The 13921-nt window shown below is 45.8% G+C and overlaps 1 protein-coding gene across 1 annotated transcript in view; it reads left to right on the top strand.

The window, feature by feature from the left end:
• The first annotated feature begins 5584 nt into the window (after positions 1–5584).
• LOC104996352 overlaps positions 5585–13921 on the top strand; it is a 10143-nt gene continuing 1806 nt past the window's right edge. The window contains exons 1-10 of the mRNA XM_010850613.1: positions 5585–5730; positions 5908–5993; positions 6074–6121; positions 6192–6386; positions 6972–7049; positions 7316–7398; positions 7918–8004; positions 10750–10883; positions 11953–12183; positions 12504–12586. Coding sequence (XP_010848915.1) covers positions 5604–5730; positions 5908–5993; positions 6074–6121; positions 6192–6386; positions 6972–7049; positions 7316–7398; positions 7918–8004; positions 10750–10883; positions 11953–12183; positions 12504–12586 — 1152 coding nt within the window. The 5' untranslated portion in view covers positions 5585–5603. The remainder of the gene's footprint in view (positions 5731–5907; positions 5994–6073; positions 6122–6191; positions 6387–6971; positions 7050–7315; positions 7399–7917; positions 8005–10749; positions 10884–11952; positions 12184–12503; positions 12587–13921) is intronic.

Below are 13921 nucleotides of genomic sequence, written 5' to 3'. Positions count from 1 at the left end.
GGGTCACTAAGAGTCAGACACGACTGAGCGACTTCACTTTCACTTTTCTGCATTGGAGAAGGAAATGGCAACCCACTCTAGTGTTCTTGCCTGGACAATCCCAGGGACGGGGGAGCCTGGTGGGCTGTTGTCTATGGGGTCGCACAGAGTCGGACACAACTGAAGTGACGCTGCAGCAGTGAGTATGAGGAGAAGGCAATGGCACCCCACTCCAGTACTCTTGCCTGGAAAATCCCAGGGACGGAGGAGCCTGGTAGGCTACAGTCCATGGGATCGATACAAGTCGGACACAACTGAGCGACTTCACTTTCACTTCTCACTTTCATGCATTGGAGAAGGGAATGGCAACCCACTCCAGTGTTCTTGCCTGGAGAATCCCAGGGACGGGGGAGCCTGGTGGGCTGCCGTCTGTGGGGTCGCACAGAGTTGGACACGACTAAAGCGACTTAGCAGCAGCAGCAGTGAGTATGAAGTAGTACCTCATTATGTTTTTGATTTGCATTTCTTTAATTACCAAGGATTTTGAGCATCTTTTCACATGCTTGTTGAGCTTCTTTTAATAAATATCTATTCAAATTTTTTGCCTAGTTTTAATTTTGTTTATCTTTTTGCCTTTCAGTGGTGTATAATGATGTTGAGCATCTTTTACTGCATGTATCTTCTTTGGGGAGATAGCTATCCAAATCTCTTCCTCATTTTTTTCTTGAGTAGTTTGTCTTTTTGTTGGTGAGTTGTAGGAACTCTCTATCTATATCTTGGATACTAGATCACTGTCAGACATATAATTTACAAATATTTTCTCCCATTTTGTTGGTTTTCATATTTTGATGTACAAACATTTTTAACTTTGATGAAATTCAGTTTATCATGTTTTCTTTTGTTGTGCTTGCTTTTGGTATCATATTTAAGAATTCACTGCCAGATTATGTCATGAGGATTAATTTCTCCATTTTCTTCTATGAGTTTTATAGTTTTAACTCTTAAATTTAAGAAATTGATCAGTTTGAGTTAGTTTTTGTGTATGGTCTGAAGTAAGGGTCCTGTTTCATTCATTTGTATCTGGATATTCAGGTGTAACAGTGCCATTTATTAAAAAGATTAATCCTTCTAATTAGGAGATAGATGGCCCCAGGCTGAACAGTTTCTCCCCTGTGGACAGAAACTCCATAAAGCAGGATGATGGAACAGGCTGGGTTCTGCCCAGATAAGTGATAAAAGACCACATATTCTGGAAGTTAAGGAAACCTCCCTGCCTACACATGTGCAGAAAGGCTCACTGGAGGTCAAAAAAGATGGGGGTGTCACCTCATAGTAAGTGAGGCAATCACCCACAGGCCTCTTCACTAGAATCCAGCTTGGCTAAGAGATGCACATGCGCACACAGGAGGACCCTGAGATATACCAAATACAGGCTCAGAACCAGACACAGCAAAGTGATTGGCCAAAGAAAACTTGGAAGAAATGCCCCATAAAAGTGATTCAAGCTACGATGAGGGTGCGACTGTCTCTGAGCCCACCTGTACGTCTATCCACATGTGCTATACTCTTTTTTGTCCTAACAAACCCTTGTTTCACTACTTTTTATCTTTGTGGGAATTCTTTTCTGCAAAGTCAAAAAGTCAGGGCTTTGTCACTGACCACCAGTCTAGTGGCTAGGCTCTGGCACCCTGACTGCCTAGACCCGACCTCAATCTCTGGTCAGGGAACTGAAGCCTCATCTCAGGCCGCTGCAAGCAGAGGTCAACCAAGATCATTTCCTCACTGAATGTTTTTGACGTCTTTGTCAAATCAGCTGTCCATAGAAACATGGGTTTATTTCTGGACACTTACTGCTCTTTGACTAATCTCTGCTTTTACGCCAGGACCACAGCATACTGTTCTATTACTCTTGCTTCACAATAAGTTTTGAAATCAGGAAGTATGAGTCCTCCAACTTTGTTCTTCTTTTATAAGATTTTTCTGAATATTCAGCACCTGTTGAAATCCATACGACTTTAGAAAGAGGAACAGTGGCTGAGAGTGAAGGAATGAAGGAACTCCAATATTACACTAACACTTTAAAAGAGGCTCAGAACACACCAAGGAAACCAGAACTGAAAGAGACACGTGTACACCAATGTTCATCGCAGCACTGTTTATAATAGCCAGGACATGGAAGCAACCTAGATGTCCATCAGCAGACGAATGGATAAGAAAGCTGTGGTACATATACACAATGGAGTATTACTCAGCCATTAAAAAGAATACATTTGAATCAGTTCTAATGAGGTGATGAAACTGGAGCATATTATACAGACTGAAGTAAGCCAGAAAGAAAAACACCAATACAGTATACTAACGCATATATATGGAATTTAGAAAGATGGTAATGATAACCCTGTATGCGAGACAGCAAAAGAGACACAGATGTACAGAACAGTCTTTTGGACTCTGTGGGAGAGGGAGAGGGTGGGATGATTTGGGAGAATGGCATTGAAACATGTATAATATCATATATGAAATGAATCGCCAGTCCAGGTTCAATTCAGGATACAGGATGCTTGGGGCTGGTGCACTGGGATGACCCAGAGGGATGGTGTGGGAGGGAGGTGGGAGGGGGGTTCAGGATGGGGAACACATGTACACCCGTAGTGGATTCATGTTGATGTATGGCAAAACCAATACAATATTGTAAAGTAATTAGCCTATAATTAAAATAAATAAATTTATATTAAAAAATATAAATAAATAAAAGAGGCTCACAGAAAACAATGACCTGTCCTTTAGTTCAGTTATACAAGATGTTGGAGGGTGAAGCCATCTAATCCTGAGACCACTTTTGCTTTTGGAACCTGCCAAGATTGAGGAGAAGACAGTAAATCTGGTTGACCCTGCTGTGGGTGACATTTTGGTAGTAAAATATAATGACAGGCTGAACTAATTACTCTTTATTTTCACATAACAGCTGGTGGTGGTGTAGTCTCTAAGTCGTGTCCGACTCTTGCGACCCCATAGACTGTAGCCCACAAGGCTCGTCTGTCCATGGGATTTCCCAGCCAAGCATACTGGAGTGGGTTGCCATTTTCTTCTCAACGGGACCTTCCAGACGCAGGGATTGAATCTGGGTCTCCGATACTTCACGCAGTCCCCTGCATTGCAGGCAGATTCTTCACTGACTGAACTACTAGGGAAGCTCACATAACAGCTACACAAAGAGATATAACAACAGGCATTGTTGGTAAGCATACAGTATCAGTATTGATAGGCAAATGTATGGGAAAATACAAGCCTTCTATGCCTACCCCAAACCGATTCCTCCAAAGGTTAGGCGTATTCATCTTGTTACTATTGCTCCACCTGTTATATAGATGTACACTGAATACTCCAATATTTTGGCCACCTGATGTGAAGAACTGACTCACTGGAAAAGACCCTGATGCTGGGAAAGATTGAAGGAGGGAGGAGAAGGGGAAGACAGAGGATGAGATGGTTGGATGGCATCACTGACTCAATGGACATGAGTTTGAGTAAACTCTGGGAATTGGTGATGGACAGGGAGGCCTGGCATGCTGCAGTCCATGGGGTCACAAAGAGTCGGACACCACTGAGCGACTGAACTGAACTGAACAAACTGAACACGGAATATAGATGGCCAGACAGGTATGATTCTTTTGGTTGTAACAGATCCTTGGTGAAAAACCAGAGTGGTTTGTGATATAATGAAGAACATATCTGGTCTTCGTCTCCAGTTACTAGCACAAAGCTTCAAAAACCTTTGTAATTACCTAAGCAATAGGAATCTCTCTGTTATGCTAATGAGATAACTTCCAGCAGGGTCCCTAGATAGCTTCAGGATGGAGGAGGTTGCTCACCAGAAAAAAGAAAAGAAAAAAAAAAACAATTCAGGGACTTTCCCTGGCAGTTCAGTGATTAAAACTCTGAGCTTCCATTGCAGGGTGCGCAGGTTAGATCCCTAGTAAAGGAACTAAGATCTCGCAGGCCACGAGTGCAACAACAACAACAACAACAACAACAAAAAAATGCAGATGAAAGGGCTGGAGTTGGATTCAGTCATATAATTTATGATTTAATTAATCATGACTCATTGAAAAATGCAGGACAATGAGGCTCAGGGAGCTTCCTGGTTGGTGAACATACTGATGTACTGGGAAGGCACACCCTCACTCCATAGAAACGAGATCCTTCACTCAGAACCCTGCCAGGCCTTGTCCAATGTCGACTTAAAAAGTGACTGAGCACAGCACAGCTGAGTTCTGTAAGTCATTCTATCAAAGTATGGAAGCTGCAGAAGAAGCGTCTGAAGTTAGGGCAGTCTTACTGCAACTGTGTCCTCACCTGTGAAGTTTGGCCAGACTCTGGGGATCTCGTGACAGAAGCAATTTCATCCTACATGGAACATGATTCAGTCACAGAAAGGAAAGAAGTACTGATAGATGTGTTAGGTAGTTAGAATAGGAAACAGGAATCCAGATTGGCAGCGGCTAAAAGACAAGGAAGGGAAAAGCCCACGAAAATGGAATAAAGGAAGGTCCGAGGACCGGAATGAGGAACTCAGGTAGAACAAACAGTACTCCTGGCTAGCCCAACTTACGTAGGGCAGGCCTAGTGGGGAGGAAAAAATGTATAAAAAGAGGAGCCAAAGGGCTGGGGGTCTCTCTCTCCCGTGTGCTGGCACGCTCCCCCACTCTCTTCTCTTCGCATCTTTGGAACGGCATTCCCTCATGCCTCGAGGATGTATTTTCCTGCTATTTTCTAAACAAATAGAGCTGTAACACGGAGCTGTAACACTGATCTGTCTAAGGGCTATAACACGGTCTGTTTGAGACCTGAGAGCTATAACACGGTCCGTCCGAGAGCTGTGACAGGCCGAGGTCTCTAACGTCTGTTGCTTCAAATTTTTGTTGAGATGAGACAGAAGAACTGGAGAGCATACACTGGACTGACAGATGCTACAAGCCAGTCACCAAAAGAACACATGTGAGTCCACTTATATGAAATGTCCAGAATAGGCAAACCTAGAGAAACAGAAAGTAGATGAGTGATTGTTTAAGGGTCAGCATAGGGTGGGGGTTAATGAGGTTACAGTAAAGGAAATCCAGTTTCTTTATAAAGGGATGGAAGTATTTTAAAATTAACTGTGGTGATAGTTATACATGTCTGCAAACATACCAAAAACCATTGAAACACACACTTTAAATGGGTGAATTATATGGTTTTTGAATTATCTCCCAATAAAGCTATCATTTAAAAAAAAAAGAGTGGTTATCTTTTATAAATACATACTGAAATAGCTATGTGTGAAATATAAAGTGTCTGGGAGATGCTTCAGAAGAATCCACTAGGGGTGGAAAGGAGAACAGATAAGACTGGCCGTTAAGTTGATGATGGCTGAAGCTGAGTGCTTGGAGCTTCATTAAACTATTCTCTTCACAGTTAATGTCTGAAATTTTCATAAGAGGAAAAAAAGAAAAATTCCATGCAACAGGCTGACTCACTCAGAAAACAGAGGACCGTCACTCCTTAGTTATTGTTTAGAGGCCCTGCCCAGAGCCCTCAGGTCGGGGAGATGAATTATTGAGGGGAATCTGAGAGGCACAGAAGCCATGGAGTGTGGAGAGGCGATGGGCACAGGGGCCCCTTTGGGCCAGGGCCCCTCAGCCCCCACAGCCCTCACTGACAACCCACAGGCCCAGTTGACCGTGGTGGTGGAAGTAGAGAGGACAAGATCTGGTAAGAAGCCCCTACACATTCATCTCAGAAGTAACACAGCCTGGGAGAGCCTCCTGGGACGGGGGTAAGGCAAGATCATCTCACTAGGAAACTGAGGCAAAGGTTGAGGGCAGGACTCGGGGGTCCCGGGAGCTCAGTGTTCCCCAGGAGAGTTGACATGAAGTCCACTTGTCTCAGGCCCCAAGGAGACCTGCTTCCCTACGCTCCTCCTGGAGGGGGCCAAGAGCATCCGCCTACTTTGGCCTGGGCCTCTGGAGAGTCAGGTAGATATGGGCTGGGCTGGGGTGTGTGTGAGTACAGGGGAAGATGGCAGTGACACTGTTGACTCCTGTCCTGCTCACAGGAACAATGCATCACCTTTGATAGAGTCCTGGGTTCTGATGCTGCTCAGGTAGGGGTATCTGCTAGGGTGATGGGAGATGGTTGGGAGCACTCAGAACCCTTGATCCTGGGGTGCTGAGTGTTTCCCAAGCTCTTTGCTCAGGGCGGGCTGGGTCAGGGCACCTGAGTTGGGGGTGTGCCTGTGTCTCCGGCAGGAGGCAGAGCAGGAGCTGTTAGCACGAGTCCGGCCAACACTGGGCTCAGTGGGCCGAGGGTACAGTGTGGCCCTGCTGCTTCGGGGTCGGGAAACAGAGGCGCCCCGGCTCGTGCCTCAGGTGAGTCCCAGAGAAGGCATCAGGCATAGCTGTTTCGAGGCTCACATGTTGCCTCCTCCAGGAGACCTCCGAGAACTTTCCCCTCCCCACCCTAGCTGGACTAGATGTCCCTCCTAGGGGTTCCTATAGCGCCCCAGAGTCCATACAGGTTGTTTTGCCAGCATCAGTCATGAAGCTGTTGAAAGGTCAGGGAAGGTGGGAGGCTGGGGTACATAGGGTGTGAGTCAGGGAGGGGTGATATGCAAACATCAAATACTCAGGCAAATATGATTTTCACTGTTCTTACTAATACTGATAATAAAGTTGAAAGTTTTGTTTTTAGGCTTCATCAGAATGCCCCCAAACTAAAATAATTGCCTCAAAACCTTGTCATGAGCCCCTACCGTTGCAGACACCAGGTCCCACTGAAAATATCTGCTCACTTGTCTGGCTTCCTATGAACCATGAGCCCTGGGGCTATTTTTGTCTTGGCCACCATGTCCATGGCACCTAGCACAGGGTCAGGCATAGACTTTGCCCTCGGGAAATGTTGAAAAAGAAATTAATCCTTTCTCAATCTGCACTGGACCCCTTTCTCTACTTCAGCTGCTACAGATGCTGTTTGAAGAAGCTCTGCCCCTCAAGGGCTCTGACGCTGTGCTTAGCACTCTTAGCCTAGTACAGGTGAGGCCCTGGGGAAGGGGAAACCTGGGGAACCAAGCCCATGGTGATGCTGCCATAGAGCCTGAGACTCGAGGGCAACCTGAAGGGCTTGGGTCTCTGCTGCTCACCAGTGTTGGCTTGCCTTGCTGGGCTCTCCTTTTTTCTGCCTGAAATGGCTGAATTTTGGTGTCCTGCTTGGCTCACAGGGCCCCAGTGGGAGAGTCATGTGAGCCAAAGTCTGAGTAAACATTTGGTTTGTAACAGATGTTGTGCTTGTGTGATCTCAGCTCAGCACCAGTGGGAGGATCCGGGACCTGCTGACTCCAGGGGCAGGGAACCTATCCGTGCTGGATGTGGCTCCTCTGGGCTTGTGAGTGTCCAAAGCCCAGTGAGGTCTGAGAGCGCTTATCTTTAGGCAGGACTGACACCCCAAACCAAGTTGTTGGAGACTTCTCCCCACTGCCACTCCAAGGAAGAGAGGCTCTGAACTTGGGGTCTTGCTTACAGGGCCTGGGTTTGCCCCCAGGACTCCCTCTCACAGTCTTCCCTTCATCCCTCTCACTCTTCTCTCCACCCCATCCACTTATACCTCCTCAACTCTGTCATCACCATCCCAGGTGACCTGAGCATCTCACTGAGCAGAACTCCAGTTTATCCATCTATAAAACGAGAGCAATCCCAACTACCTTGTTTCCCACACTGGGCAGATAATAGGAGAAAAAAATAAGATCATGAGGATGAGAGGCTTCTAGGGGACATACTGAGCTTGGAGCCTTGGGGATGATTCTTATAGCCTCTAGGGATGCCCATGGGCTCCCCATGCAGAGATTCTGGGGGCTGGACAGAACCCTTGTGCTTAGGAGCTGAGTTCAGCCTTCCCTTCCTCCAGGGTGGTGGAAAATGCCAGTGAAGTGGAGGTATCTGACTCAAGAGCTGCATCAGAGCTGTACTTGCGGGCTGCATGTGAAGCAGGCAGGTGAGGACAGGAGAACCCCTGTCATCCCCCTCTCCACCCCCCCTGGTCGTTTGGCCTGATCCTATGGTCTCCATCACAGGAGCTGCTCTCTGCTCACTGTCACCATGTCCTGCCTGGGGCCTGACCCTCCTGAGGGGCCTGGGACCCAGGGCATGTGGCAAGGAGCCTTGCGGATCCTGCAGCTTCCAGGAGAAGTGTAAGTCTCATGGAGGTTTTTAATAGCTTTAGGGAAGGGTTGGGTAGGGGGTGGCTAAAATATGGATGTAGAGGCCCAGGGCAGCATCAGAGTCTCCTCTTTCCCTCACCTCTGACATGCTCAAGGATTTGCTCCCTTTAGTATTTCTTGTAAAGTAGGTCTACCAGCAATGAACTTCCTCAAATTTTTTGTTTATCTGGGCAGATCTTATTTCTTGCCAGATGTAGAAATTTTAGTTGACAGGTTTTTTTTCCTTTCAACATTTTAATTATGTTATCGCACTGCCTTTTGGGATCTATAGTTTCTAGTGAGAAATTGGTTTTTAATCTTATTGAAGATCCTTTGTACATAGTAAGTCTTTTATAAGTTTGGGGTAATTTGGGAGCATTATTTCTTCAAATATTCTTTCTACCCTTTTCTCCTCTTCTCCCTCTGGGTCTCCCATTATGTACACGTGTGTACACTTGATGGTAGCCAACAGGTCTCTCAGGCTCATTTTCCTTTTTTTTTTTTTTCTTTCTGCTCCTCAGACTGGATAATTTTATTTGACCTATCTTAGAGAAGGAAATGGCAACCCATTCCCTGGGAAATCCCATGGATAGAAATGTCTGGCAGGCTACAGTCCATGGGGTCACAAAGAGTCAGATATGACTTAACAACTAAACCACCACAACCGCACCCAGATTTACTTGCTCAAATCTGCCCTCTAGTGAATTTTAAATTTCAGTTATTGTACTTTTCAGCTCCAGAATTTCTACTTGGTTCCTTTTTATAATTTCTATCCTATTGATAATGACTGAGATCATTTTCTTGATTTAGTTTTCTGAAAATATCTAAGACAGTTGATTTAAATTCTTTGTCTATTGAATCCAGTGTCTGCTTCCTCAGGGGCAGTTTTTATTCATTTCTTTTTCTTTTTTTCCTTTGAGTGAGCCATATTTTCTTATTTACATGCTTAATTTTTTTTCCTGGAAACTGACCAATTTGAGTATTTTTGTGAAGACTCTATTATTTACTGTGCTGGTCCCTTAAGTCTCCATTCTTTTTCCTCAGTGCTCTAACATTTTAGATATGATAACCTGGTAATTGTGAACGTTGGATTCTCCCTCCTTTCCAGGGTTTGACTTGTTGCTTACTGTGGGCATCAGCCATCCATTTACTAAGTTACTTTTCCAAACAATTTTTGCAAAGACTGTATTCCTTGCAGTCACTGAAATCTTCATTCTGTTATCTCAGTGCTTAGCCAATGACACAGAATTCCCTAACCTCCAAGAATGCATCCCCACCTCAAAAAGAAGATAGGAAAGGGAGGAAAAAGAAGAAGGAAGAGAGGAAGGGGAAAGGGAATGAGGAGAGAGGAATGAAAGGAAGCAGGAGGTGGGGAGGAGGATAGGAGAAATAAAGGAAGAAAGACAAAGAAAAAAAATCCTCTAGGTTTCTACACACTGACTGTGTGTTGGGTCAGTCCTTCAGTGCTTAGCCAGGCCATTTACAGCTCTGCCTTAGCTTTACATCCTGCTTGCACTGAGCCCTAAGTCAGCCAGAGGTGAAAGCCTATGGTCTTCTCAGCTCTTTTCTCACCGTGCACACTGCCTTGGACACGTGTGTGACTTTCTAGGTCCCCTAGTACACACGGCAATTTTTCAAAAACTCTTATTTCCCCCAAATTTCACTACCCAACTTTTCTGCCCAGTCTTTTCATGTGTCTACTACTTGCCCTGTTATTTATTTCTTGTTCTTTCATCTCTCAAAGTTTGGAGGGACCACCCTCTGGCATAGCTCCTCTGCCCCAAGGAAATTCTAAGACAAGGGAAACAAAGGGAAACTCCTTTGTCAGTCCTTTGTGTGAAACCCGGACAGTCAAAACAAACACAATTCCTTGGGAACGAGATCTACTCCGCTCTTTTCAGAACCAGGTACCGCCATCAGAAATGTGGGCTGTACTGGGGAGAAGGTTGGGGGTAGAGTAACTTAAAAACACCACAAAGACCTCTTACCATAGTTAAGTTGCTTTCTCCTGGTTAAACTTCACTTGATTGCTGTAAACCTTTGACTAACTCCTAGAGTTTCAGTAAGGTTGATTCTGACCATTTTTTTGCCAGATGGTTCTGAGGAGGGACAAAGCCCTAGAGTTCCCTATTCTGCCATTTTTGTTAATGTCACCTTGCTTTGCCATTTTAAAATTGGGTTGCATTTTTATGTATGTATGTATTTCCCCCCTGCAATGGAAGCACACAGTCCTAACCACTGAACCACCAGAGAATTCCTCAAGTTGTACTTTCATTACTGAAGTGTAAGAGTTCTTTATATCTTCTGGATACAAGTCCCTTGTCAAATATACAATTAAATCCTTTTTTACTATGAGGATGTATTATTTGTGTAACCTAAAAAATAATAAAATAAAGATCTATACAAGGTCACAAATCTGGTGGTACACAAAAGTGACTGGAAATAGTCAACCTTTCATCAGAGTGTGATCTGGGCCAGTTCTCTCCCCATCTATCAGTGGGCATCTCTTTTCTTTCTCCCTCCCTCCCTCCCTCTGGCAGAGACTGTCCCCTGCTGCAGGTACTAGCTGGCAATGTGGCTGGTGAAGAGGTGGAGGGCTCTCTGACCTGGATTGCCTCATGGCTTCTGGAAGGAAACAACTACAGTGGCCTTCTTCTTCGCCTGGATCCTCAAGGTGGCTTGGGGTAGGGTGTGGGTTCTTTGGGAAGCTCTAGGATCTGGCATTACCTGTCACCCAACCAGTTGCAGCCCCAACCCTAGCAAGCCCAGAAAGGGATGGGAGGGCCAAGATTCAGAAAAGTCCCAGAAGGGTTCAGCTGCCAAAGCCTGGAAAGGTAGGGCCAACAGTAAAAGCCTCACCCTTTCAGTGGCCTTCAATGGTGTACCAAGCATTTTTATGGTGACTAAAACCTCTGATTATTACCACAACCTCATGAGGCAGATCAAATCCATGGGTGTGGAAAGAAAGACAGGTTTAATTTATAAATGAGGAAAGGGAGGATCAGAGAAGGGGAGGTGCTTGCCTATTTTCACACACTCTTTAAAAGATCAGGACTCTGTGAAATATGATGTCAGAGATATGGAAGAGGTCAAGTGGAAGGTATAGAACAAACAAGAATGGTCTTAAGTTGATAACTGTTGAAGCTGGATGATAAGAGAATGGACCTCCCAGACTCTGCATATGTCTGAAATTTTCTGCTAATAAGAGTGGGAAAAAAAAAAACAGTCTGGTGCTCTGTCTCCAAAATCAACAGACATACATTCATTTGGCCAACGTATTCCCAGACCTCACCCTATGTCAGGCCCTGTGGAATGAGGAAAATAAGCTGGGGCAGTTCACATTCTCAAGGACAAAGCAGGGAGTGAAAGAAGTGTGTTTATGTACAGACCAGTTTGGGATCATGGTTAAGGGCACAGGCTTTAGTGTCAGACAGAACCTGGCTTGAGTTTCAGCTTTGCCACTCACCAGGAAGTTGTTTGACCTCTGAGCTCCAGTTGCCTCATCTGGAAAATGTGGAGGGAGGCAGAGTAAATCAGAGTTGCTGCCTCATTGGAGCATTGTGTGTATAAAAGGAGACAATCCACAGAAAGCCTTAGCACAGTACCATCAAACACATGTAAATGCCTGATAGGTGTTAGCTATTTTTATGAACAATACTCTTAATAAAAATTAAAAGTATTACAAACAGTGTGCTTTGGATTTCAGAGGAAGGAGAGATTCATTCTGTGTCTCCCCTTACTAGGCAACCCCCTGAGCTTGTTCCAGTCTGCTTTGTTGGGGGCTGCAGAAAGGAGGAGGAAGGTGAAACATGTGAGGCCCACCCTGTGGGATGCAGTAGAAGAGGCCCGGGCCCGCCGAGCTGGTCTGAAGAGCCTGCGATCAGGCCTCCTTGGGGACGCCCTGACAGACAGTGGGCTCAGTCAGCTGGGCAGGGCACTGCGGGAGCTGCATGTGAGCAAGGTGAGGCCTGGGGGTGCCTGAGCCAGCAATGGCCAGAGCCTACCCAGAATCCTTTCTCTGTAGGTGGTAAAAGCCTGGAGCCAGCGCTGGGGAAGCTGGATGCTCAAAGCAGTCAAAACTGAGGCTGTGGGGCTCCCAGAACCACAGGTACATCTTTTCATCCAAACTCTTGGGAGCCCTAGATGTCTGCTGCCTTATTCTGTCTATAGCACACTGTAAGGCAGCCCTTCCTTCATTCATTAATGTTCTCATTCTCAAACATTTACACTGACCACTCACTATGTACTGGGTATAACATCATGCAGGCCCTGGAAAACCCCTGTCCTCATGGAGTTTACAATCCTCTGGAGAGAAACTATTACTCCGTGATCAGTGCTCTTAAGGGCTTATCCGAAGGGTTCTATGCAGGCACGCAAGTTAGTATTGGCAAGAGAGGGAAGGTGATCTCATGGAAACTTGAAACCTGAAGGAAGTGACTAGCAAAGATGAATGAAGGACATTCCAGGCAGAGAAAATAAGAGGAAAAGTCTCAGAGGTAAGTCCTTGGTCTCTTTGGGGGACTGCAACCAGCTCAATCTGCTGGAGGATAGAGTTTGAGGAAGAAAGTCCAGGGAGAAGGATTGGTGAGTGAAGCAGGGGCCTGGTCATGCAGGTCTTTGTAAATATATTGAGATGTTTGGACTTTGCCTTGAAGGTCAAGGGGAAGCCACAATTTGTTTTAAACAAGGATGACAATACTGCTCCCACTTTTCAGCAAACGGAAACTCAGAGAAGTGATGTGAGTAATCCAGGGTCTCTGGGGTCATCAAAGGCAGCAGAGGTGCAGACATCCAAGTCTTCAGACCCAGAACAGTGCTTTCATTCTCTTAGGATGCATGGCCTCCCTTGGGCAGAAGGTGGCACTGTCTTCCATGATTTGTCACAGGGTGGCTAGAAGGTCGCCTCTGTCCAACTTCTGGTCCTTCCCTTTTCATAATTACTTAGTACTCATTTTTTACAGCCCTGGGCCTTGGGGATTAGGCCTATAAACTCCAAGTTATTGAACAGAGCTGGCCACTGCTTAGTGCTTTGGGTGCCTTTTCTCATTTAAGGCTCTCTACAACTTTTATCAGCTCTACTTCATGGATAAGAAAACGGAGGCTCAAAAGACTAGCCACCTGCTTGAGGTCATATAGCTAAGAAAAGGGGGTGGGGTGGGGCTGGGACCCTGATCCTGGGAGGAAAGGTACAGACTTCTCACTCATAATATATTCTCAGCAGGTGACACATTCAACAGCAAGCCCCAGCCCAGGTCTCCAGAAGGAGCCTCAAGGTGAAGCTGGTGCTTGGGGTGGAGCTGGAGGTCTTCTCCATCTTTGGTTACTTAACTGCATTCTCCTCCAGTGGCAGGAAGAACAGCATCTATAGGACCTGATCTCCACCAAATGCATCCACTCAGGGACTCTGAGGAACAGGTAATAACACCTCATGTACCCCAGAATAACTGGAAGTAAAGAGTCACAGAGTGCCAATAACATGTCTCCTGCTTACTTTGCCCTAACATCAGGGAAAAAAGCAGAGCTTCTGGCAAATAAAGGGCCTGTAGAGCTATTGGATTTCTAAGGATGGGCATAGGAAGGGGCTGTTTCCCTACTAGGGCCTCCATGGCACCTCTTGGCAGAAATTGGTATCTCTCCTCCTCCCTCACGGCCTGAGTCTCTGTCCAGGGCACAGGTTCTTCCAGGCCAGCTAGCCTCCTGATGCCATTCTAG

Source organism: Bison bison, unplaced genomic scaffold (genome assembly GCF_000754665.1).
Source record: "Bison bison bison isolate TAMUID 2011002044 unplaced genomic scaffold, Bison_UMD1.0 scf7180017864291, whole genome shotgun sequence".
Taxonomy (NCBI): domain Eukaryota; kingdom Metazoa; phylum Chordata; class Mammalia; order Artiodactyla; family Bovidae; genus Bison; species Bison bison.
Note: the sequence above shows the minus strand (reverse complement) of the source record. Positions and strands in the feature narration are given on the sequence as shown.